The sequence below is a fragment of the Candoia aspera genome, chromosome 4, assembly GCF_035149785.1.
Source record: "Candoia aspera isolate rCanAsp1 chromosome 4, rCanAsp1.hap2, whole genome shotgun sequence".
Classification (NCBI taxonomy): domain Eukaryota; kingdom Metazoa; phylum Chordata; class Lepidosauria; order Squamata; family Boidae; genus Candoia; species Candoia aspera.
The window spans coordinates 109,823,544-109,847,215 of NC_086156.1; the positions used below are offsets into that span (position 1 = coordinate 109,823,544).

The 23,672-nt window shown below is 46.0% G+C and overlaps 1 protein-coding gene across 1 annotated transcript; it reads left to right on the top strand.

The window, feature by feature from the left end:
- Positions 1–400: 400 nt before the first annotated feature.
- On the top strand, positions 401–10,021 carry LOC134497042 (vomeronasal type-2 receptor 26-like). The gene is made up of 5 exons (XM_063302757.1): positions 401–1,225; positions 1,721–1,948; positions 3,138–3,264; positions 4,255–5,142; positions 9,960–10,021. The coding sequence occupies exons 1-5, from the start codon at positions 401–403 to the stop codon at positions 10,019–10,021; spliced, it is 2,130 nt and encodes a 709-aa protein (XP_063158827.1).
- The last annotated feature ends 13,651 nt before the right edge of the window (positions 10,022–23,672 follow it).

Genomic DNA, 23,672 nt, shown 5'->3' on the forward strand with positions numbered 1-23,672 from the left:
TCAGGATGAATCCACACATACAGAATTTTAGAGCATAGTTTTTTTAAATCTTTGTAATTATACTAGCTAACATTGATAGATGATTGATAGATAGATAGATAGATAGATAGATAGATAGATAGATAGATAGATACAGATATTGATGGATGTATGATAGGATTCAAAAAAGGTATCTCCCTATTGGGGAGATCTCTAAGCCAAATCAATATATTAAACATCCATACTTTGAGAAATAAGTTTCTAAAATAGTTCACATCAGTCAAAATAGAATGAGTCCACCCATGCTTTCTCTCTCTTTATCTTTCTCTTTCTCTTATTCCTCCTTTCTTTCCTTTAGGTTGCATATGGCTCATTTGAATTGTCAGTGACGGATGAATCGCATTCCCCTCCATTTTATCGCATGGCCCCTGGTGAAGCTCTTCAGTATGAGGGTTTAGTCCAGCTTCTTCTGTACTTTGGATGGAAATGGGTAGGACTTGTCACTGTAGATGACAAACATGGAGAACATTTCATACAAACTCTGGAACCCATGCTCTCGCAAAATAAAATCTGCTCCGAATTCACTGAAAGGGTTGACAGAAATTTCCATTTGTATGAGCCATTTGACATGCTTGAACGAACTCTGAGTTACATTACCTTGTTCACAGAGAAAACAGCAAACACGGTTATTATATATGGAGAAAATATAGTCTTCATGTGGCTGGCCTCTACTCTACTAGTGACCACAATGTTTCCTGTAACAACTTCTGACTCTTCACAGAAACTTTCAGCAAGAAAAGTGTGGATTACAATGGCCCAAAATGATTTCACATTACATTCCTTACAAAGGCCTCTGGGTATGCAAATGTTCCATGGGGCTATTTCCTTCTCAATTAGCACAAAACAAATTCCAGGTTTCCAGCAATTTCTACGGGCTGTCACCCCTTCTGGGGCAAATCAAGATGGCTTTATTAGAGATGTCTGGAAGCAAGCTTTTGTCTGCTCAATACCCAAGAGTGATGTTCCTGAAGATGAAGATGAAGATGAAGAATGTACTGGAGAGGAAAGGCTGGAGGACCTGCCTGCAACTTTCCTTGAAACCAGCACGCTCGGCCATAGTTACAGTATCTATAATGCCGTCTATGCTGTGGCTCAAGCTTTACATGTTGCTCACACGTTTAGGACTGATCGGAACATCCTAAAGGACAGGGATCAAGTGCAGTCAAAGAATCTAGAAGCCTGGCAGGTAAGATTTCTTCTTTCCCAGTGCTCTTCTGAGATATTCTCCAGGATTACAACAGAGTGGCCGGACTTAATTGGTCAAGAGATCATCTCACCTACCTAAACCTCACTGTTGTTCACTTGAGTCCACCATTCATACATTACAAATGTTGACCCACTTAAGATATTGTCCTTTTCCTACACATCCCTCTTTCTACAACAAAACAACTGGTCTTTAAACCTCTACTCCCTTTCTGGCCCTCTCAACTAGATTTCCTTCCCATTGCTTCTTCTTGCTCTTTTCCAACTTCTTTTCTCAAATGTCACCAAAGACAATCACTGAAAAGATTTTACTATCTAATCTGGAATACGGTCCAATCATAAACATTAAACTGCTGCCGTCCTCCATACTGTTTCATTCCTGGTGAAGAAATGCTCCCCATATAAAAAGGAGTGTGGTTTGAGGCCAGTAGGAAGCACGTCCCTTTCTCTTTAACCCTTATGCTCTTTCTTCTGGAAGCTCCATCCATTTCTGCAGAGAATGTCCTTCAACAACACTGCAGGAGATGAAATTAAATTAAACGAAGATGGAGTATTAGAAGCCGGATTTGACATCGTAAACCTGGTCACTTTTCCAAATAACTCCTACATCACCGTCCTAGTTGGAGAAATGGATCCAAAAGCTCCTGCAGGAAAAACCTTGATCCTTAATGGAGACAGAATCCACTGGCACCACGAATTCACTCAGGTACCATAACAATAACATGGGCTAAAAGAACCAATGTCACATGCACTCCTTTTCACACCCCTAGCCTTTCCTTTGGCCTGTTGCTAGCAACTAGCTCATATCCCCAAGTACATTTCAGTCCACTGCTGTCAAAGGTGGGCAAAAACAGATGTATTATTGGGCCGATTAATGATGGATATTCTAATGTTTGAGAATAGAGTTTTCAACCTGTGCAAGGAAATTTATTTTCCTCTCACTGAATGTGGGGACTGCGGTGCCACGCCCAGGTGTGGGGCTGCCCAGCTTAAGGAAGTACTGATATCTAGTCCTTCATTCTCCAGAAGGAACTCAAATGCAACCACAGTTCAGTGATACATTTCAGGCTGGGGGAGGCAAAGTCTCAAACAATAACCACTTCAGCCTCCCAGTTCTATTCAGATCCTCAAACTTTTGGATTCCTTCCATGAATTGCCACTAAATTCAAAATAAGAAGAACAAGAACAAGACGAACCACAAATTAAATTTATATGGCACCTAACTCCTAGTGACTCTAGGCTTTTACAAACCCTTAAAAAAGTATTTAAAAACAAGGAACAATACAAAAACACAAAAACACCACCAAACAAAGAGCAGAGATGGTAGAGGAAATGACCTGGATGGGAACAAGGGAAAGAAAGAAAGGGGCATCAATCATCTTTGCCAAAGGCCTGGGCAAACAGCGTATCCTCAGGGCCCTTGGAAACACCAATAGGGTGGGGCCATTTGAATTCAGGAGGAACCTCATTCCAGACGGCAGGTGCTGCTACAGAGAAGGCAGGCTTCCGGGGTCCCAATCCATGGCATTCCTTAATCGATGGAACCCGGAGAGCGCCAACCCTGCCAAATTGAACCAGCCGGGCAGACACTATGGGGGACAGGCAGTGCCTCTTGTAACCAGGCCCTATGACACAGAGGGCTTTATAGGCAGGAACCAGCACCTTGAATTGAACTTCAACTCAATTAAAAATGAATGAAATACAACTTCAATTATGTTCCTGGCCTTGGCAACATTATGGGGCATTTCCACAAGACACTGCTCAAAAGCAGGGTGAAGCAACTCTGCATCCCGGCCCTATCTCCACCCTCCTCCTTATTCCTTGGCTGTAAGACAAGAACAAAACAAAAACAAAAGGTTTGCTTAATACTGACCGCTTTCTTTATTTTTGGATAGCTACCACCTCTCTCGTTATGCAATGAACCTTGTCCTCTTGGAAGCAGAAAGAACAAGATCGAAGGGCAGAAATTTTGCTGCTACGCTTGTGCTCCGTGTCCAGAGAAGATGATATCAAGACAAATGGGTAAGATTCATAGCATCCAAATGGAACTGGGTCTGAAATTGCATTTCTGCAGCCTGTATCCAGCTAACCAGAAGCTCTTCAATATAACCGCTTGCTTTACTGAGGCACCTCAAGGGGGCTTTTCCACCATGTCAGAGCTTGGATAGCTAAATCGAACTCTGAAGGTGTCTATTTTGATGGCTGCAAAGCATTAAAAACAAAGGAACTTCTCTCAGGGATGCTCCCCCTTCCAGGAAATAGGAGCTAGCAGACAGTTCCTCTATTTAATTTTCCCTCTAGTTTTCAGGGTTACCAATTGTAAGATGTCAGGCTCTCTCTCCTTTTGAAGACACGGAAACAGAATGCAGGAATTATGGATAATCCAATGACCTGCAAAATAGTGTCTCGCTCTGTGAGTCAGTGTTGTGTCTCTTGGTTGGCCCCCAAATTATAACAGATTTAAATCAAGATTCTTGAAGGAAAGATGTATCAATTGGTTATGGTGGCTGAATTATACCAAAGTCATTTTTAACGATCATCAGAGCAAAATGTCTGTGTTGCACCCGGGCCATCCAACAGAAATGAAAGGATCCAAAATCAAGATTGCATAAACCAGTGTTTATTTTGCTGCTCTACGAAGCTTGGCTGGCTGGAGAATTCTGGGAGTTGAAGTCCACACGTCTTAAGACGTCACTCTCCTACCCTTTAGTGCCGCTGCCTGTTTTCCGGGATCTAAACCTTCAAGCCTCTCCTTTCTGCTTCCCACCATTGGGAAGGTGAGCCATGCTATTCCCTTGCTCAGTAATGCCACTAAACCTAGTCCACTCCAACAGGCCAAGAAGCTTTAATTATAGGAAAATCTAGATATTTTTTTCCTGCACATTTTTTACATGTATATTGGACAGAGAGTTACAAAAGGTTTTAGGAAAGACGTTGCAGGGAGTTCCAAAATGCAATTCTGAAACTTGGGGAAAATTTGATTCTGTTCGGAAGCTTTTTCCTTCTTTTCAGACATGGAGCATTGTGACGGCTGTTCAGAGGATCACTTTCCAAACCAAGCTCAAGACGAGTGCATTCCAAAGACAATGAACTTCCTCTCCTTTGAAGAGCCGCTGGGCAACACTCTGGTTTCTCTGGCTCTTCTTTTTTGCCTGGTGACGGCTTTCGTGCTGGCAATCTTCATTAAGCAGCGGGACACTCCCATCGTCAAAGCCAACAATCGCAGCCTCACCTACCTCCTCCTCATCTCCCTCTTTCTCTGCTTCCTCTGCTCTCTTCTCTTCATCGGACAGCCCAACAAGGCCACCTGCCTCCTCCGACAAACGGCATTTGGCATCATCTTCTCTGTTGCCGTTTCCTCTGTTCTGGCCAAAACCACCACAGTCATCGTGGCATTCCTTGCTTCTAAACCGGGAAACGTTTTCCACAAATGGGTGGGGCAAAAGTTGGCCTATGCTATTGTCTGGGGTGGATCCCTTCTTCAAGCAGGCATTTGTGTGTTTTGGCTGGGTTCTTCTCCTCCCTTCCCAAATCTGGACACACAAACCCTGCCTGGGGAAATCATAGTGGAATGTCACGAAGGCTCCGCCACCATGTTTTACTGTGTCTTGGGCTACCTGGGCTTCTTGGCCCTTCTCAGCTTCACTGTGGCCTTCCTAGCCAGGAAGTTGCCAGACAGTTTCAACGAAGCCAAGTTCATCACTTTCAGCATGTTGGTGTTCTGCAGCGTTTGGCTGACCTTTGTGCCCACCTACCTGAGCACCAAGGGGAAGTACATGGTGGTGGTGGAAATCTTTTCTATCCTGTCTTCCAGTGCTGGCTTACTGGGATGCATCTTCGCCCCTAAATGTTATATTATTGTAATTAGGCCAGAGTGTAATACGAGAGAGCAACTAATACGTAGAAAAATATAGAACACCTTCTTATCATTTCATCACAACCTCCAATATATTCCCAATGTAGACCACTGCACCCACCGTCGACTTCACGTTGGGCATTGCCCTCTTCTCTGTTTCTCTATGAAACTGAAGCATGGCTTGTGCTGTTTTTCATAGCATAGACACTTCCTGTATTATTTCTATGAGTGACAGATCTGGGATTTTTGTTTCTTGCGGCCTCATGATTTCCAGTTGGCTCATTCCTTGCTGGAGATCTTTGTTAAGTACTTGTGTGGGAACATGAGCTACAATCAGCCCAGCTTGTTGAAGGGAGCCGGCTGAAGTGCTTTGTAGTCCAACAGTGTAGAGACCTGGTGTATTTAATGCAACTGAGTGTACATTTTGCTTAATATGATAAAAGTATTTTAAAAAGCATGATTCTGACAGGTTTATAGGAATTTGAGAAAACTCTTTGTATCTTCGGAGAGTGAGGATGCCACCCTATTTGGCAGTGGGGGAATTACAGGTATGACGCTTGGAAACTAGGCTAGGAAAAAAATCATTACCCGCTTGGCTATGGCTGTTCACCTGCTTCTTTGTGAGAGTACAACATGACAATGAAACCCCCTATTACCTTTCGGTTGTAACTTGTGGTGAGTGTGCCAGTGGTCCCAATCACATTCTGCAATTATTTTTCCTGGTCAGCCATTTCACAGCTGTAGGCTGATCTGTCTCCTCAACCTCTTCGGCCTCTGCTCATCTGCATCCTCATGAACTCTCAGGTTGCACTGCAATTGGTTTTTTCTCTGGGAAGAAGTTCTCACAGTAGGGCAGCCAATCCACACACCCTTTCTCTGCATCGGCCTTACCTGTTGTTGAGCTTACTGCCTCCTGTGAAGCCATTAGTGGACAGCTAGGACCACTGATTGGAGCTGTAAGCACTGACACTTTGACTTCCAATAAAAACCCATCTCATGCACGAAAGCGAAACGCAGATTCTAGGCTTAATGGAACATATGTACAATGCAAGAGAGAAAAGCCACGACTGAGAATGAAGCACCAAACGGCCTCACTACACTCTCTACAGTCCAAACCCACCTTCTTCACAGATCCACCGGCATGACCCTGATTGCAGGCAATTAGCTCAAATTGCAGCAATTCGCATTCCGGCCAGCCACCTCTCCCCTTACTTCCTTGACACGCAGTAAATGATCATGGCAGGCACATACGATCAATGGATGCAACCATCCTTGGATCGAGGGGGAGCCTGACAGGTGCAGAGCTTCATAAAGCAAAAAGACGCTCACAGAGAGGAATAGTATCTCAAATAGCATTAATGATCATGTTAGAGAAATACAGGTTATTGATCTTCCACGCTTAGCCCACCCAAGCATAAAGAATGCCATACTTAGACAAAGGAGGTTCAAAAATAAGCAAAAAAGAAGTCTTACTCGTTATATTTGGTCCAGTTGCATCCGTTCAGGAAAAATGGACATTCTTCTTCTTCTTCTTCTGTCCCTAAACTGAATTAACCCTTAGCCCTCATTGCTGCTAAAGGCTGCATGCAGAAAGGGGGAACCTCCTGACTCTAGGGCCCTGCATTGCCCCAAGAGGGAAGCAGCAGCAGCGGCCACATGCTTCTTCTCAGATGGTGGAAGGAGGAGGAAGTGAGGTAAGGAATGTGGGTGGGACAACAAACAGCTTCCTCCAGAAGCATACAGAGAATTGCATCCTAGAACAAACTCATCCACATGCTGAGGCATGCTGATTTGCTGAGACCACCAACATTCTGAGAGTGTGCTGACCCTATGATTTAAGGAATCATCCTACCATCTATCAAAAAAGTGGAATGGATTTTCCACAAATTCTGATACCCCATTCTTCTCTGTACATTCCAGCTTCTCAAATTATTTGTTCAGCATACGCAGAGCCACTTATATTGTGGTTTGTGTTCACATATAGTCTGTGGGTGACTTGGGTGAATAGGTATATTCTGGCTGCCCAAAATGCTGCAGCTCTTCAGGCCACCAGCAGATGGCAGAATGACACTGATATTCAACACAGAAGGGATGTAAGCGGAGGGAATGTGTTTTCAGTGAAAGAGAGAGAGAGAGAGAAGGGAAGAGGAAGGAGGAAGGAGGAAGGAAGGAGGAAGGAGGAAGGAGAAAAGAGCTGCCAATCCTATTTTCTATGGGAAGGGAAGGGAAGGGAAGGGAAGAAAACTGCAGAATCAGAAGGGCAAAGTAGAGTAGTCTCGAAAAGGGGATTCAAAAAGCAGCTGTTTGCAAAAAGCAGAATGGCAGAAAAGCGGGAGAGAGATGGATGCTCCCCAAAGAATGTGGAAAATTTAGCACTGAGGAGGCAGCAACCACTGGAGTTCAAAGTTTATCCGTTGATGGCTTCAGAGTAAAATAGAATTATAAATAGCCACAACAATCTGTGAACTAAACTATTTAAAAAGAAGAATGTGGCTAACAGCTTCTAATATGGGGTGCTATAAGGAAGTTTGATTATACCCAACATTTTCTTACTGTGGTTGAGCAATATTGTACCACTTTTTAAAGAAAATTTCTGAGGATCTATCAGCTAATGAAAAGGATGTGTACTCTTCCACGGGACAGTTGCCCCCCCTAAGGAAGAGGGGTAGTATTAAATCCCAAGTACCGTCTTTTTGTAGTGAGTAGTGAAGATGGACTTGAAAGACAAAGGCCGGATTTTAAAGCCGTCATTCTTGTCCTGTCTCCTGGGACAGCGGGGACAATTTTGCCCCATCTTCTACATGACAGCACTTCAGATGCTTGACGACAGCTGTTATGTCTCCCTCAAGTCTTCTCCAGGCTAAATAGACCCAATACCTCCAAGAAGTCCTGGTAAGGCCCCTTATCTTAGTTGCTCTCCTCCAGTTTCTCACCATCCTTTTGAAAATGTTATGCCCAGGACTGGATTCAATATGTAGGCATGAACAACACAGAACCAAAAGGAATGAGGGCTTCTCTTGCTCTTGATATTATTCTTCCATTGCATTATTATACTGAGGCCTGAGCTTGACACAAGGGAACAATTCATCTATAGAAGAACATAACTACAGGTAGTCTTTGCTGAGCAACTGCCTCGTTCAATGACGCTTCAAAGGTATAACAGTGTTGAAAAAATAATTTTACAATCAATGCCATCCCTCAGTCACGTGATCGCCATTACAGTCAGTACGGGTTGTTCTGTGCCACACCTCTTGTTTTTCCTTTTTTCCACCCTTGCAGAACAGGGAGTTTGGAAAGGGAGGGATTACAAGGGAGTAAGCAGGCACACAATGGGGAATACACATTGAAAGGAATGTGGTAGTGCCAGCAGCCCTATGCATGCTCAGGGCTGGGAGCCACAACCACACTACACAAACAGCCTGGTCTATGTCACATTGTGTGCCTGCTACTCTCCTGTAATCCCTTTCTCTCCAATCTCTCCTCTCTGTGATGCGGGGACAAAACAGATCAGGCGCAGGAGAGATTGGCCTACAGAAATTGTTTGGCTTTTTCTTTCTTATTTTTTTCCCCCTGACAGAGCATAAGCTCACTCATAGATATCAAGCAAATCCATCTGGGTGGTACTTTCATACACTTTGCTGTCACTTAATAAATATTGTTTTGTATAGAAGATGACATCTGATGAGCAATTTGTCCAAAACTGTTTGATATCTGAGAATCTCAGATCAATGTTTTGAAATATTTCAGCATCAAACCAAAAAGGAAGTTCTCTGGCCTCTCCACATGGGGGATGTTGTGAGAGCAATTTCACACATCCATGTGACCTTATGATGATTTATCCCTTCCTACTAGGTCAGCATGGCAGCCATGCCATCTCCAAGATCTGGTCAGTGAATAGAAACAATTTGGTTTTCTGGGCCACAGAAGTGCAGAAGTGCAGCCCATTGAACCCTGATGCACCCAAAACTCTGCATACTTCTGCATTCTGGACCAGCTGAAGCTTTCTTTTCTTTTCTTTTCTTTTGTTTTTGAGAGCAACCAGGTGTGGAATGCGTGTAGTAATCCAATCAGTTTCCCAATGTCAGGAGGAACATGTTTAATGGCATGGGGTTACTCTTTCTCTATAGTTCTATTTTAGAGGTTCACGCTAGTTCACTCTGAAGCGCAAAACAGTGACAACAACAGTAAAAACTCCGTGAAGTCTCAGTGCCATTTAACAAATGTCTGCTTCAGCAGATACATCCTCTCAGCCCAAATCCTGGAATTCATGCTGCAGATCAAATTGCCAGAGATTTTAAGGTTGCATTGCAAGAAGAAAAACAGTGCTGTAGTCAAAAACAGACATAAAGTAATTGTCAGACTCTCCGATCAAAGGCTCACAGAACTCTCTGATTGCAATAGCTTCCATCTCTCCAGTATGGATGTGAACAGACTTCGAGTTGCCAGAAGGGAGGGGGGGCCGGATCGGAGTGTGAACTGGGTTGGTATAGCTAAGGAATTATTGCCAAGGCCATCTGGCCAGGCGAATGCCAGAAGGGCCATCTGGCATGGGAAGGGGGGTTGCATGCTTTAGTAGGTAAGGGGAAATGGGCTAATTTAGAGGCCTGAAGTTTTAATGACAGTTTACGCGGGAATTTCTCCATTCACAACTTTTTCTTGTACTAGTCACTTCACATCATTAAACAGTAGAAAGAGCCCGGTCTCTAGACTGTCATTGAATGAGTGCTTGAGTGTGCTGGTAATTACATAAAGTTGCAAATCCTATATTAGGGACTGTACCTGGCAGCATAAGTCCAGCTGAGAGTTACTGAAACTGTTGAAGGAACTGAGATCGAAAGAAAGGGAGCCCTCACCCTCAGAGGACAACGACAAAACTCTTCTGAATGCCAAGCCAGAGGAGGAGCGAGTGGAGTCGGCAGGTGACACTGAAAGCAATGATGGGGAGGGGGAAGCAGAAGCGAGAATGAACACGACAGAGTTAGAGAGTGCGCTCACCACCCTAGACTCCAGACATGCAGGTGGATGACATGGGAATGGGGCCAGCAACCTCAAGTGCAAGGGAGATGGCCGAACGGGCCCCCAGACGGTCGAAGTGCAGGTGAAGATCCTGAGCCCAGGATCCCAGGTGACTATAACCGAATCGGGGGGTACCCTGCAGACGGTGTGAGGTCTGGAAGTCAAGATGTCTGCCCTGGAGGTGATGATGCAGCACATGTCGAAAGCCATCAATTCCCTGGTGTATCACCTGGAGGAGGGCTTGGCCCCACATTCCAGGAGGACTTCACCCAACAGAAGTGGAGGCCACCGGTCTGTGACCCCTGCAGGGAGATCCACCTCCCCAGATCAGAGATGGAGAAGTAGGGCCCACAAAGTGATCCGTGGTGAACCGGAAACAGGACTGACGGAAGCTGCGGCGGCGAGGGGGACCCCAAGAGAGCTGCAGGTCAAATTTAATGCCGACCCCCAGCCACTAGCATTCTTCCTAACGAATGTATCCATCTACATGTGAGAGTATGGGACCTGCTTTCTGACCGAATATTAAAAGGTGAGCCAGGTGGGGGCAAGGCTCCAGGGAGTGGCAGCTGACTGGTTCATCCAGCTGCACGATGCCATGGCTCTGGACCTTAACAGCTTGAAGGAGTTTGTGCAGGCCCTGAGAGAAAGATTTGAAGAACCCTTGGAAAAACTGCAGGTGAAAAGCACCATACAACAGCTGAGGCAGAGGGAAAAGAGTATGGCTGAGTATGCTGTAAAGTTTAAAACCCTAGCAGGGAAGGTGATGGATTGGTCAGAGACCACCAAGGTGGACTATTTTAAAGGGGGGTTCCAGCCTGAAAGATTAAGATGGGCCCTATGCCAAGGGGATCCATTCACCCGGAGAGAGTGGATCTGTCTGGCAGGAGAAGTAGAAAACATGCAGTACCAGTTTCGAAGACAGCTGTGCACAGAGGTGGCTAGATCCAACACTGGGACCCCCGGCCAGTTCCTGTCAACCCAGCAGAGGCTGTTCTGGGCCAGGGAGGAGACAAGGGATTGGACCTGGAAGAAAGGGGGATGCTACAAGTGTGGGAAGGATTACCATCGAGCTGCAGAGTTCCGATACGGAGGATCAGTGGCAGACAGGCAGGGAGGAAAACAAGCCAAAACCTCACTAAGAAATTGCGAAGGTTCAGCGGCTATGGCGGTAGCCCGCAGAGAGCTGGCAGCCGACCCACCGGTGGACCTCTGTGAAGACTCAGAGGAGGAAGACCAACAACCAGCGGGAAACAGGATTCACCTGTTCTGAATCACACCCATGCGATTCAGCAGGTGGAAAACCCTGGGCGCAAGACCACGGTCTCCCAGAAGGAGAAGGATGAAGACCCATTGGTGAGTGACGATTGCCCCATCTTGCTTCTCAGGGTAGAGCTAAAAAACTTAAGGACAAGGGACAAAGCCAACTAATGGCAATGCTAGAGTCTGGGTGCACAAAATGCTTAACCCCCCCTGCACTGATCAATACACTAGATCTCAAAGTAAAAAGACTCAAACAGCCAATAGTCTTTAGCCAAATGGACAGGTCCATAGTCCATGGGGGTCCGGTTGAGTTCCAGACGGAAACGGTGGCTATGTGGGTTGGAACTCACAATGAGACTTTACAGTTCATCGTGGCCCCCATAGCAAACTATTCCATCATACTGGGGCTTCCATGGTGAACAAGTAGGAAGCCACAAATCCGATGGGACACAGGGATCCTGAGGTTTGGAGGTAGGGCAGGGAAGGTTGTAAAACAGAAAACCCAGCAGAAAGCAAGCCAAGTGGCTGGCGTAATGATTAAGCAAACTCCAACAGTGTCAGCAGAGGTAGAATCTTTGATACCAAGCCAGTACTTAGACTTTGCTGATGTTTTCGATGAGAAAGAATCAGACCAGCTACGCCCCCCCCCCCACAGGAAAACAGACTATGCCATCAAAACAGGCCCAAAGGCTAAGCTTCCAAAGCCTAAAATGTACCCCATGTCAGAGACAGAGAAAAAAGTACTAAGCAAATTCAAAGATAAGAATCTGGCCAGGGGATTTATCAAACTGGCTAATTCACCTAGGGCAGCCCCGGTGCTCTTTAGAGCTAAGAAAGATGGAACACTGAGGCTCTGCACTGACTACCACGGCCTCGGTTCGATCACTGTAGCCATCCAGTACCCTCTCCCCCTAATGAAGGACATGCTGTCACACATGGCAAATGCAAAAATCTTTACTAAACTTGATTTAAGGGAAGCATACTGAAAATTCACATAAAAGAGGGGCATGAGTGGAAAACCATGTGTAATTATCCTTTGGGGTCCTACCAATACAAGGTTCTCCCTTTTGGATTAGCTTGGGACACAGCAGTCTTCATGCAGTACATCAATGAGGTTCTCCATGACCATTTGCACAAGGGGATGCTGGTCTATTTGGACAGCATCTTAATTCACCCAGATTCAGAGGAAGAGCATGTAAACTTTCTTAGGCAAGTACTCCAGAAGCTATGAAATGCCCAACTGTGTGCTAAGCTGTCTAAATGTGAGTTCCATAAAGCACGATGGGACTACCTGGGATACAGAATCTATACGAAGAGAGTAGAAATTGATCCTTCAGAAATCCAGCACATTCTAGAATGGGAGCCCCCCCATACCTGATGGCAATTACAAACCTTTTCGGGGTTCGGCAATTTCTATAGTCAATTCATTCCAAAATTCACCCAAATTGCTTTACCATTGACAGATCTGCTCAAAACAAGAGGAAAGGGGGAGACATGGAAAGTCACCACTCCACAGGTGTGGCTAACCTGGATGCCAGAATACCTGTCATGAGTGAGGATGGCGAGCAAGGGGCTCCCATCCAGGCTGTAAAGTGCATGTGTAGTACTGAGGAATTAGGTGGCCATTCAAAGATAGACAGATCGGGCCCACCTTAGTATTTGGGGTTTATATGTCTGGCTTTTCCCACACTTCTTCAGTTTGTTAGGATTCTCTCTAATGTACCAGTAATAAAACACTAGAGACCTACTCCTTGTCTCAGCGTGGTTCCTGGCTGTTAGGACAATACCAAGCCATATTCAACAACTTAAAAAGCCTATTTACTGCTGAGCCCAACTTAGCACACCGTGATCCAGAGCACCCCTTCATTGTGCAAGCAGATTCTTCTGATTCAGCAATTGGACCTGTTTTAATCCAAAAGAATGCAACCCAAGTGGGCCGACCCTGTGCTTATCTTTCTCACAGATTTACCGAGCCACAAGGGAACTGGCACATAGGGGAAAAGGAAGCCTTTGCAGTAAAAACTGCCCTAACGCACTAATGGCATTTATTAGAAGGCTCCTGTCAGATCCCCCAATCAAAGGATTCACAGAAACCCTTACCAGGGCATCCCCCATCATTTCATTCTCTCATGCTGCCAGATTGGGGTGGGGATGTGTGAAGTTAGAGTGTAAACTGGTTTGTTATGGCTATGAATCACATCAAGGACGCGGGGTTGAGATATGACAGGAATACCATCTGGATGGGAGGGGGAGTGACATGCTTCATGGGTTAACCCTAACCCTAACTCTAATCAGCTGAGAGTTGACAAACCATGCCTAAACATGGAAAGTCCCAGGCTAGACCTGGACTCTAGGTACACCAAATGTTTTATACACCCTGCCCTCCTTGACACTCCGAGCCTAAAAACCAAGAGACTTAGAAATCCCATTATTTTCAAACAGATGGATGGCTCAGTTGCCCACGGGGGTCCCATGGAATTCCAGACAGAGACTTTAGCCATGAGGTTGGGAGGGCATACGAAAACCTGGCTGTTCATTGTAGACCCTATTGCCAACTACTCTATCATACTGGGACTCCCGTGGCTAAAAAGCAGAAAGCCACAGATCGATTGGGACTCAGGTGCTTTATTGTTTAACAAAGGAGTTGGCAACATCTTTTCTCTACTCCGACAGAGGGGGGAGGTGGCTGGAACCCTTCTTAACCGCTCACCCTCGCCTGACGTTTTCCCACAATCTGGCATTCCACCTGAACATGCAGCCTTTATTGATGTCTTCAATGAGAAAGAGTGTGATCTCTTGCTCCTCATAGAAAAACTGACTGTGCCATTGTGCTGAGAGCTCCATCCACCCTTTTGAGGTCTGGATGGACCACAAGAATTTGTAGGCTGTGTGAACCCCTAGAAAGTTAACTGACAAATAAATCCGTTGGCCTCAGTATTTCAGCTGTTTCAATTTTACCCTCAATTTCCTCCCTGGGAAGAGGAATTTTCTGGCAGATGCACTTTCTCATTTACCCCAACATGACAGCAAACAAGCAAAGGTAGTAGACACTGTGTTTTCTCAAAAGCAGCTTGGTCTAGCTTGCATAATGCGCAAACAAGTGGCAGCCCAGAAAGTCAAAGTGTAGACAGACCTGAAAGAGCAACTGCTCCAGGCATTGCCTAACGATCCCTGGCTACAAAGTAACAAAGCCCAGTTAACTGAAATAGACAACATCTGGTATTGTAATAATAAAATCTACGTCCCAGAATCTTTAAAGAAAAAAGTTCTACAGCGCTCACACCACAACAAGTCCTCTGGGCATTTTGTGTTCACCAAAACGCTCCATTGGATCAGACGGCAATTTTGGTAGCCATCATTGAGAGCTGACATTCAAGTATATATTGATTCTTGTCATGTGTGCGCCCAAGCTAAACAGAAAGGGGGAAAGTCACAGGGACTGTTGTGACCCGTAGCCTCCTCTAAAGCCCCATGGAAAGAAATAGCCATGGACTTCATTGTGGACATGCTGGAAAGTAAAAACAAAACCGTAATCTGGACTTTCATTGACTTATTTTCTAAACGAGCCCTTTTCATTCCTTGCGCTAACATCCACACAGACCAGCAACTGTTTAAACTCTTTCTCCAGCATGTCTACCAATTGCACGGCTGTCCTGGCCGTGTAATTTCTGAGTGCAGCGTAAATTCACTTCCAAATGTTGGCGCACATTTTTAAAACGTATTGGGGTACAGGAATCCCTAAGCTCGTCAACCCATCTGGAAACGGATGGAGCCACGGAATGGGCTCAGTCTACTCTAGAGCAATCCCTCTGTTGTTACATTAACTTCCAGCAGGACAATTGGGTGCATCTCCTGCCCTTCGCAGAGGTAGCCTACAACACAGTGCATCAGAGCACCGGGTTCATCCCCTATCACGAAGTTTCAGGACAAGACTTCATTCCTATTCCAGAGCTCCCTGGGTGCCCCAAATGAAACACGAAAGTTGGGGGAAAGGTCTACCTTTCTACTAAATTTTTAAAATCTCAACAACCCTCCAAGAACCTGGGCCCCAAGTCTATTGGACCTTTTCCAGTTACTAAAATCATCAACCCAGTTACTGTACACTCAATCTTCCTCCAACTCTAAAAAGGATCCACCCTGTTTTCCACTGCAGCTTGTTGAAACCAGCTAGAGAATCTTCAAAGTGGCAACAACCCTCACCAACCCCAATGTGTAATGGTTGCCTAATCCCAAATACTCAGTCTCACAAGCTCGGGCTTAAAGATAACTGATTTATTAAAGGAATAGTATGCAAGTACAGAGAAAGCTGAGAATGAGCAAAAGCGCGCCAAATACAAACTTAAAGCTTTGCCTGTGAGCCAGTCCCGCCCCAAGCACCCGTCAGTGCACACCCCCTCCCAGGTGGTAGAAACCGTTACACACGCCTGGGAAAGTAACCTTGAACAGGAGCGCAAACCCAAACACACATTCCCAAATGTGAAAACATCGGAAAGCAGATGAGTGGAAAAACCCTGAAAGGGCGAAGGAACACGGGAAAGAAATTGACATGTGAAACGTTACAATATTAACAGAATGTTGAAATGGTGAACATGACATATCGCCCCCTCCCCCAAAACAATATTAGGGAGCTGGTTTGTGAGGATAGGATGAGTGAAAACGTTGTAGCAGAAGAGGTGCGTGCACATCAGGGGCAGCCACCCATTCAGGATGAGAGAAGTGTTTCCAGCGAACGAGATATTGCAGAGTAGAACGGTGGTGTCGAGAGTCTAGGATCTCTGTCACCTCGAAGTGTTGTTGGTTATCAATGAGGAGAGGAGGTGGTGGAATGGGTTGCGGATGCCAGCGATGGCAGGTAGGGCTTGAGTAAACTGCAATGGAAAACAGGATGCAAACGTTTGAGATTGTGAGGCAAATCGAGTTTGAAAGTAACAGGGTTAATCTGAGCAACAATAGGAAAAGGACCCACGAATTTGGGGCCAAGTTTTTTGGAAGGTTGTGGAGACTTGAGAAATTTGGTGGATAGGTAGACCTTGTCTCCAACTGCGAAACAGGGTTCTGGTGAGCGCTTTGCATCGGCGTGACGTTTGTAAGTCGTTTGAGAATGGTGCAGAGCCTGTTGAATGTTGTGCCATGAGTGGTGAAGGGAGTCAGCCCAAGTAGAAAGGGAAGCCGGTAGGGGCTGTGGATGGGGAAGCTCAGGGATGGGAACAAAGTCTCTGCCAAAGATGATTTTAAAGGGCACTTCGCCGGTACTTTGATGAACAGAATTGTTGTAAGCGACTTCTGCAAAAGGGAGTAAGTCAACCCAGTTGTCCTGTTGGTAATTGACAAAAGCCCTTAAATATTGTTCCAGGGTGGAGTTAACTGCCTCTGTAGAACCGTCCGTCTCAGGATGCCAAGCGGTGGAAAGGGCTTGTTTAGTGCCCAAAAGTTTTAAAAATGCCCGCCAAAAATGTGAGGTAAATTGTGTGCCTCTGTCGCTCACCAAACGTGCGGGGATACCGTGTAGGCGGTACACGTGAACGAGAAAGAGGCGTGCCAGTTGGTGCGCGGTGGGGATGGAAGCGCAGGGAATAAAATGGGCTTGTTTGGAAAAGAAATCCTTAACCACCCAAATGACAGTTTTATGTTGACTGGGTGGCAAATCAACGATAAAGTCCATAGAAATGTCCTGCCAGGGCACAGTTGGGGAAGCGACAGGTTGAAGGAGCCCCTGAGGTTTGCCCACTTTGCGCTTTGTAGTTGCACAAATAGGACAAGATGCAACATAGGTTTTTAAGTCTTTGAGCAAAGTTGGCCACCAGAATTGTCGACGAACAAGGTGAAGGGTTTTTACATATCCAAAATGACCCGCAAGCTTGTCATCGTGGCAGCGCTGAAGGATTGTTTCGCGCAAAGCGTCAGGCACGTAGAGCCGATCGTTGTGCCAGGCCAGACCATTCGTGAAAGTTACATTGTTTTGATTAGATTGCAACCAAGTGTCTGTTTTAAGGTGGAGGAGCAACTGTTGTTGCAAGTCGGATGCAATTGGCAAGCGCGTCGAGACCGCTGGAGGTGGGGCGGCAGGAGCCGGCGTTTGTAGAGCTCGGGTTTGGCTGTGTGTGACTGCTGCCAAACTCAACTGTTTTTCAGTCCAGACTGTACCTTGGACAGTGGGCCCTGGACCCGCATCTTGGGGTCGACGGGAAAGGGCATCAGCCAAGAAGTTTTTCTTGCCCGGGATAAATTTAAGGGTAAAATCAAAGCGACTGAAGAACTCTGCCCAGCGGAGCTGTTTAGGGCTGAGTTTCTGGGCAGTGCTTAGAGCTTCTAGGTTTTTGTGGTCAGTCCAAACTTCAAAAGGGTTGGAAGTGCCTTCCAATAAGTTTCGCCACGTTTCTAAAGCCGTTTTTACAGCAAAAGCCTCTTTCTCCCAAACATGCCATCGCCTCTCCGTGTCGGTGAATTTACGTGAGAGGTAAGCACACGGTTTTAAGGTACCAGAGTTGTCTGATTGAAGCAAGAGTGCTCCGATTGAGAAATCAGAGGCATCCACTTGCACAACGAACGGTTTGGAGGGGTCTGGATGCTGTAAAATTGGCTCAGTGGTGAAGATTCGTTTGAGCGCTTCGAATGCCTGTTGACAGGCTGGAGTCCATTTAAGGAGCGCTCCTGGGTTTTTTGAACAGCGGGTATTGCCCTGCGCTTTAGTTTTTAAAAGTTCAGTAAGAGGAAGGGCAATTTCAGCAAAATTTTGGGCAAATGCCCGATAGAAATTCGCGAATCCAAGGAAACTTTGTAATTGCCTCCTGGTACGTGGAGGCTCCCAAGCTACAATAGCTTCAACTTTTGCAGGGTCCATTTCGATGCCTTTGGCCGAAATTCTGTATCCCAGATAATCAATTTGTGATTGATGGAAGGCACATTTAGAGAGTTTAGCATATAACTGGGCTTTTTTCAATTTTGCTAGTACCTGATGCACCAATTGAATATGTTCTGACATGGTTTCTGTATAAATCAATACATCATCTAAATACACCAATACTCCTTTAAATAGGTGGTCATGCAAGACCTCATTGATTAGTTGCATAAATACCCCAGGTGCACCTGATAAACCAAAGGGTAAGACTTTGTATTGAAAAGCCCCGAGAGGACAGTTAAATGCAGTTTTCCACTCATCCCCCTCCCTTATGCGTATCCGGAAATAGGCTTCTCTCAAATCCAATTTTGAGATTTTACCCTTGGCCAGATGTGATAACATGTCTTTGATCAGGGGCAAAGGATATTTATTTAATATTGAGACTGCATTTAGCCCGCGGAAATCGGTACAAAGCCTCAATGACCCATCCTTTTTTGGCCGGAATAGGACAGGAGCTCCCACTGGGGAGTTAGCAGGTTCAATGAAACCTCTGGCTAGGCTTTTGTCAATGAACTCCCTTAGCGTGGTAAGCTCTTTGGGAGACATAGGGTATATTTTCAGTTGGGGTAACTTGACATTAGGCAAAAATTCAATGGCACAATCTGTTTTGCGGTGGGGTGGCAAGCGATCTGCTTCTTTTTCCCCAAACACCTCTGCTAGATCTTGATATTGCCTGGGTAGTCCCTCAAGGGGTTGGAGGGTTTGTACAGTTGTGTGTGCCACCCCTGCACCCTCCATGTCCTCCAGCAGGTCCTTTTCAGGCACCTTGTAAAACCCATCTGCAAAAGTGACGGTTCTATGTAACCAGTTAATAAAAGGATTTTGTTGTACAAACCAGGGCATGCCTAAAATCACCAAAGGACCCCCCACTGGAGCTACAACGAAAGGTAGTTTTTCCCGATGGGAACCCATTTGTAAGGCAACCAGTCCTGTGGAATGAGTGACTGCTTTTCCTCCCGCCATGGTTCCATCCAATTGGGTGAAAATCATAGGTCTTGGTAAAGGAAAAGTGGGCAGTTCTAGAGCTGCTACAACATCAGGGTGAATAAGGGAGCGGGAGCAACCCGAGTCCAGCATGGCCCAGACTTCCACAGTTTTGGTTTTTGAGCCCAGTTTAAGTTTTACAGTCAGTGTAGGAAAATTCCCACTCACCGAATCGTGATCACGCCCGGTTTCTTCCACCTGCCCAACGTCGCCCTTTAGGGCAGGTGGTAGGCGTTTCCCACCGGCTGTTCAAATTGTAAATCCTCGTCCTCGTCTCCAAAGGGTAGCTCTTGAGGGTCGAGCTCTGCGATGGCAGCTTTCATTTTCCGTGGTGGAGCGGACGGCTTGACTGGAGGTTTCGCCGGTCGTTCCTCTAGTTGCCGTCTGGGGCACGACGTGGCGCGATGTCCTTCTTTTCCACATCTGAGGCATTGGCCTTTGGAGAACCGTCGTTCCTTTTCTTCGTCCCACGTTTTGGGTTTGGGACAGCTGAGAGGTCCAGTCATCCGTGCTCCTCTGGTCAGTCTGGATTGTCTAAGTTCTTTAGTATGGGCATAGGTTTGCAGGGCATTTTCTGCGCTGCCTGCCAACTGAATCCATCCGTATAAAGTTTTCGGGTCGTCTCTTCCCAACGCCCAACGGAGGATTTCTGGTTCTAGCCCTTGCTTGAACATCTCGATTAACGTTGGCTCAGACCAATCTTCCACCTTTCCTGCTAGGGCTTTAAATTCCAGTGCGTATTTTGCCACTGAAAGGGACCCTTGATAGAGTTTTCTTAGGGCATTTTTTGCTGTTTCTTGGGCTAACAGGTCCTCAAAGTGTTGTTTGAGGGCCCATAGAAAGTCATCAAAGTCTTCTAACTCGGTAGCTTCAGCTTGGCAGAGTTGCACATACCAATCAGCTGCCCTCCCTCTCAGTTTGTTGGAAATAAAGTTGATTTTGCCATGTTCCGAACGGAAACTTCGACCCCAATCCTCCATATAATGCTTAGCATTAGTGATAAAGAAAGATAGTGTGGTGGGATCCCCATCGAACTTCACCCCGAACGGTGGAAAGTTTCTTACCGGCTCGGCTGGCTGTGGCTGTTCTGCAAACGTCAGCTTACGCCGAGCCCCCAGGGGTGGTCGATCTCTTGGCAGCCTTGGTTCTCGTCCTCCCTCTTGGCGGGAAGTTCGAATCCTGCTCCTTCCCCTGGGTGGTAGGATGCTGGGTCTTGGGTAAGTCGGCTGGGCCGGCTCTTCTTCCCAATCTTCCTCAGCTGGCTCTGTACCCCGGGGAAGATCCTTCAGGATTTTCACTATCAGGTTCACCTTATCCTCCATGGCCTTCATTCGAGCCGGAGTGACCGGCTCTTCCACTGGTTGGTTAGTTACCACCACCCTCGGTGACAAGGGGATTTCGGGCTCCCAGGATAATTGTGGGGACCCCCCCCCCCCGTTGTCCTTTCTACTACGGATTTCTGTTCACTCCTTAGACTCTCCTGCATGGATAGCAGTAGTTCGTCTAGTTGAACATCCCGCATTTCTCGACGCGCTGCTCTTTTCGCTCTCGAAGTTAGAGCGGGTCGAGCTTTTGCCAATTCCTGCTCTTCCTCGCTCCCTTCACTCACGCGAAACTGTTGGTCGGTCATCGCTAGCGCTCCCTCTTACCCAACGTTTGGATGGGGCTAGCGGAAGATGATTGAAATGATTCTCAGCTTTATGTAATGGTTGCCTAATCCCAAATACTCAGTCTCACAAGCTCGGGCTTAAAGATAACTGATTTATTAAAGGAATAGTATGCAAATACAGAGAAAGCTGAGAATGAGCAAAAGCGCGCCAAATACAAACTTAAAGCTTTGCCTGTGAGCCAGTCCCGCCCCAAGCACCCGTCAGTGCACACCCCCTCCCAGGTGGTAGAAACCGTTACACGCGCCTGGGAAAGTAACCTTGAACAGGAGCGCAAACCCAAACACACATTCCCAAATGTGAAAACATCGGAAAGCAGATGAGTGGAAAATCCCTGAAAGGGCGAAGGAACACGGGAAAGAAATTGACATGTGAAACGTTACAATATTAACAGAATGTTGAAATGGTGAACATGACACAATGCCTATCATGATTGATGGCCAGCAACATTTTGAACTTAAAGAAACCTAGACTCTCGTATTCATCGTTGGACTGCACACACTGTGTGGGGAAAGCATTACAGAATGCAATGAAGAGTCAGTGGCCCTGATTCACTGTGTCTTCCACTATGCAGGCTTCCCGGACATTCTCAGCTTCATGTTGGCCTTTCTAGCTAGGAACTTTCCAAACAGTTTTAATGCAGCCTTAATCCATCGCCCTGCATGTGATGTCACATTGTTGCAGTGTTTTGCAGTAACAACCATCAGCACCTTCCCAGAACCAATTCAATATACAGGCATTGCTTGGGCCGTCCCTCTGTATTTCCATTCTGAATGATAAAGGTGCATCCCAAGAAAAGGAGAGGAAGATCGCTCTTCCACCCCCATAAGCTGACTCCTGAGAAGTTGCAGAAGCTTCTGCCTTGTTCCACAGATTCTCTTCTGAATGAATCCCTTTGACTCCTTAGCAGTTTGGAGGAAATGCATCTAGACTCCCTTTACATACACTTACATCTTCTCTTGGCAAGAACTTGGGATGCCCATCATACAGGGATGCACATGTCCCCTCCCTAAAAATGGAATGCTCAGTTTAGCAGTATTATGACTCCCTGCCTTGATGCATCTTTTCATTCTCATGGCATCTCCTGTCCAAACAACACAAAGGGAGAATTAAGAGGCATTAAAAACAATTCCATAAACAGGTTGGGTTCCTAAAGGTTCGTGTAAGACGAATTCTGACTGCCACTCTATGTGGACGAGGGACAGAAAAGTTTTATCTCTCTGCTCTTTCTCTTTGATTCCATCCAACAGGCCACTCAGCCAAATCAAAGGCCTCCAGCTCATTTCCTCTACCCAGAAAAGCAAGTGGCAAAAAGTTCCTGTGGCATTTCACAAACATGTTTGCTTCACCATTTCTACCAGCAAAGTTACCGTCTCTGTAGTTATCATAGGCACTATAATTAAGTCACCAGGTCAGTCCTCCAGTGGCTCTTGAGATGCTCCCTCCTGAAGGAAGTTCAAGGGTTCCAGAATAGATATAAACCTCCAATATATCATGCCCAGCTGAGGGACATTCCTCAAAACGGGTTGCAGAGTTCCCCAGCCATTGCAGGGTCAGTAAGAGAACTGTGGACATAAATCAGGTTCTCAGCATTTGGCAACTATAGCACAAAATATACAGTCCTTGTGGGTGTCATCCTAATGTTTTCAGACTGCTCATCAGCCAACACCTAGTCAATTCCACAGATTCTCCCAGATTTCAATAAGTGGGACTAGCTGCATCATCCCACACATGCAAGATGTACACCTTCACTCGTGCTTCACAGTGCTAGCTCATTGGTGCTGTCAGCTCAAGAGGACAACCTCGTTGGAGGAATTGTAGAAGACCACTCAATCTCTGCTCAGACCTCAGGGCTGGGTGACCAAGAGAAAATATTGTGGTGCCTAAGGTCTTCTGCTGCTTCCTGAAATTGCAAGTGAAGAAAGAGTCCAACAATTAGGTGTTAGAGTCAAGAGCAACTCTGTCCCTTCACAGGGGACAGGCATCTGAGCATCCAGACATAGGTGAGGCTGAAAGCAAGGGATCAGATCCATTCTTGAGCCATGACTTATTCTTAAGACAGATCTCAGCTTAGGGGGCCGTTGTTCTGCTGTCTCTAGTACCCTCTTTGAATCAAGGCTGCTGGGAACAGCAATACGGGAGAAGCCAATTGCACAGGGATGCTTCCTTATAGGATGCTGGGCGTTGTTGCCATATTCCTTCTTCGAGAAGTGGCCATGAAGGTACAAACTCTTAAGTGCACTGGAGATGAAGCCATTCAAATTCCTCAGGAATGGTACCAGGAGGGAGAACTTCTCATTGGTGGATTGATGTCCCATGTCCATTACTTGTTCCCCGAAGTGACTTTCAGTAAACATCCTTCTGAGGAATCGGTTGACCTCCCATTGTAAGAAATCACCCCAACCTGATCTTAATTGAATCATGCTCTGTTCTTTCCATCCCTGTAAAACAGAGATGTGCCATTATCATCTGTGAAAAAATATAAATGTACTGTATCGAGGGCATATCCATTTTAGCAGCTTGATTAATATAAATGAGTGGTTAATTCAACATCCTATTCTCTGATTTCACCAAAAGCCAATAGACCAGGGCAAGCAGATATTCTGTTGAGAAATGAACCCTGTTCCCACTTGGAGAAAGAAGCACCAGCCCTAATTCACCATAACCTAAAAGGCACAATACCTTTCAATATATTCTCTTTTCTACCCTCAGTCTCTTCTTACAACCAGCAATTCATTGACTGTAGAAT

Excerpts from the sequence above, each read along its gene's own strand:
- LOC134497042 (XM_063302757.1), top strand. The coding sequence starts at position 401 with ATGGCCCCTGGTGAAGCTCTTCAGTATGAGGGTTTAGTCCAGCTTCTT. Across the intron at positions 1,226-1,720 it reads AGAATCTAGAAGCCTGGCAG|CTCCATCCATTTCTGCAGAG; the intron begins GTAAGATTTCTT and ends TTCTTCTGGAAG. Across the intron at positions 3,265-4,254 it reads GATGATATCAAGACAAATGG|ACATGGAGCATTGTGACGGC; the intron begins GTAAGATTCATA and ends CCTTCTTTTCAG.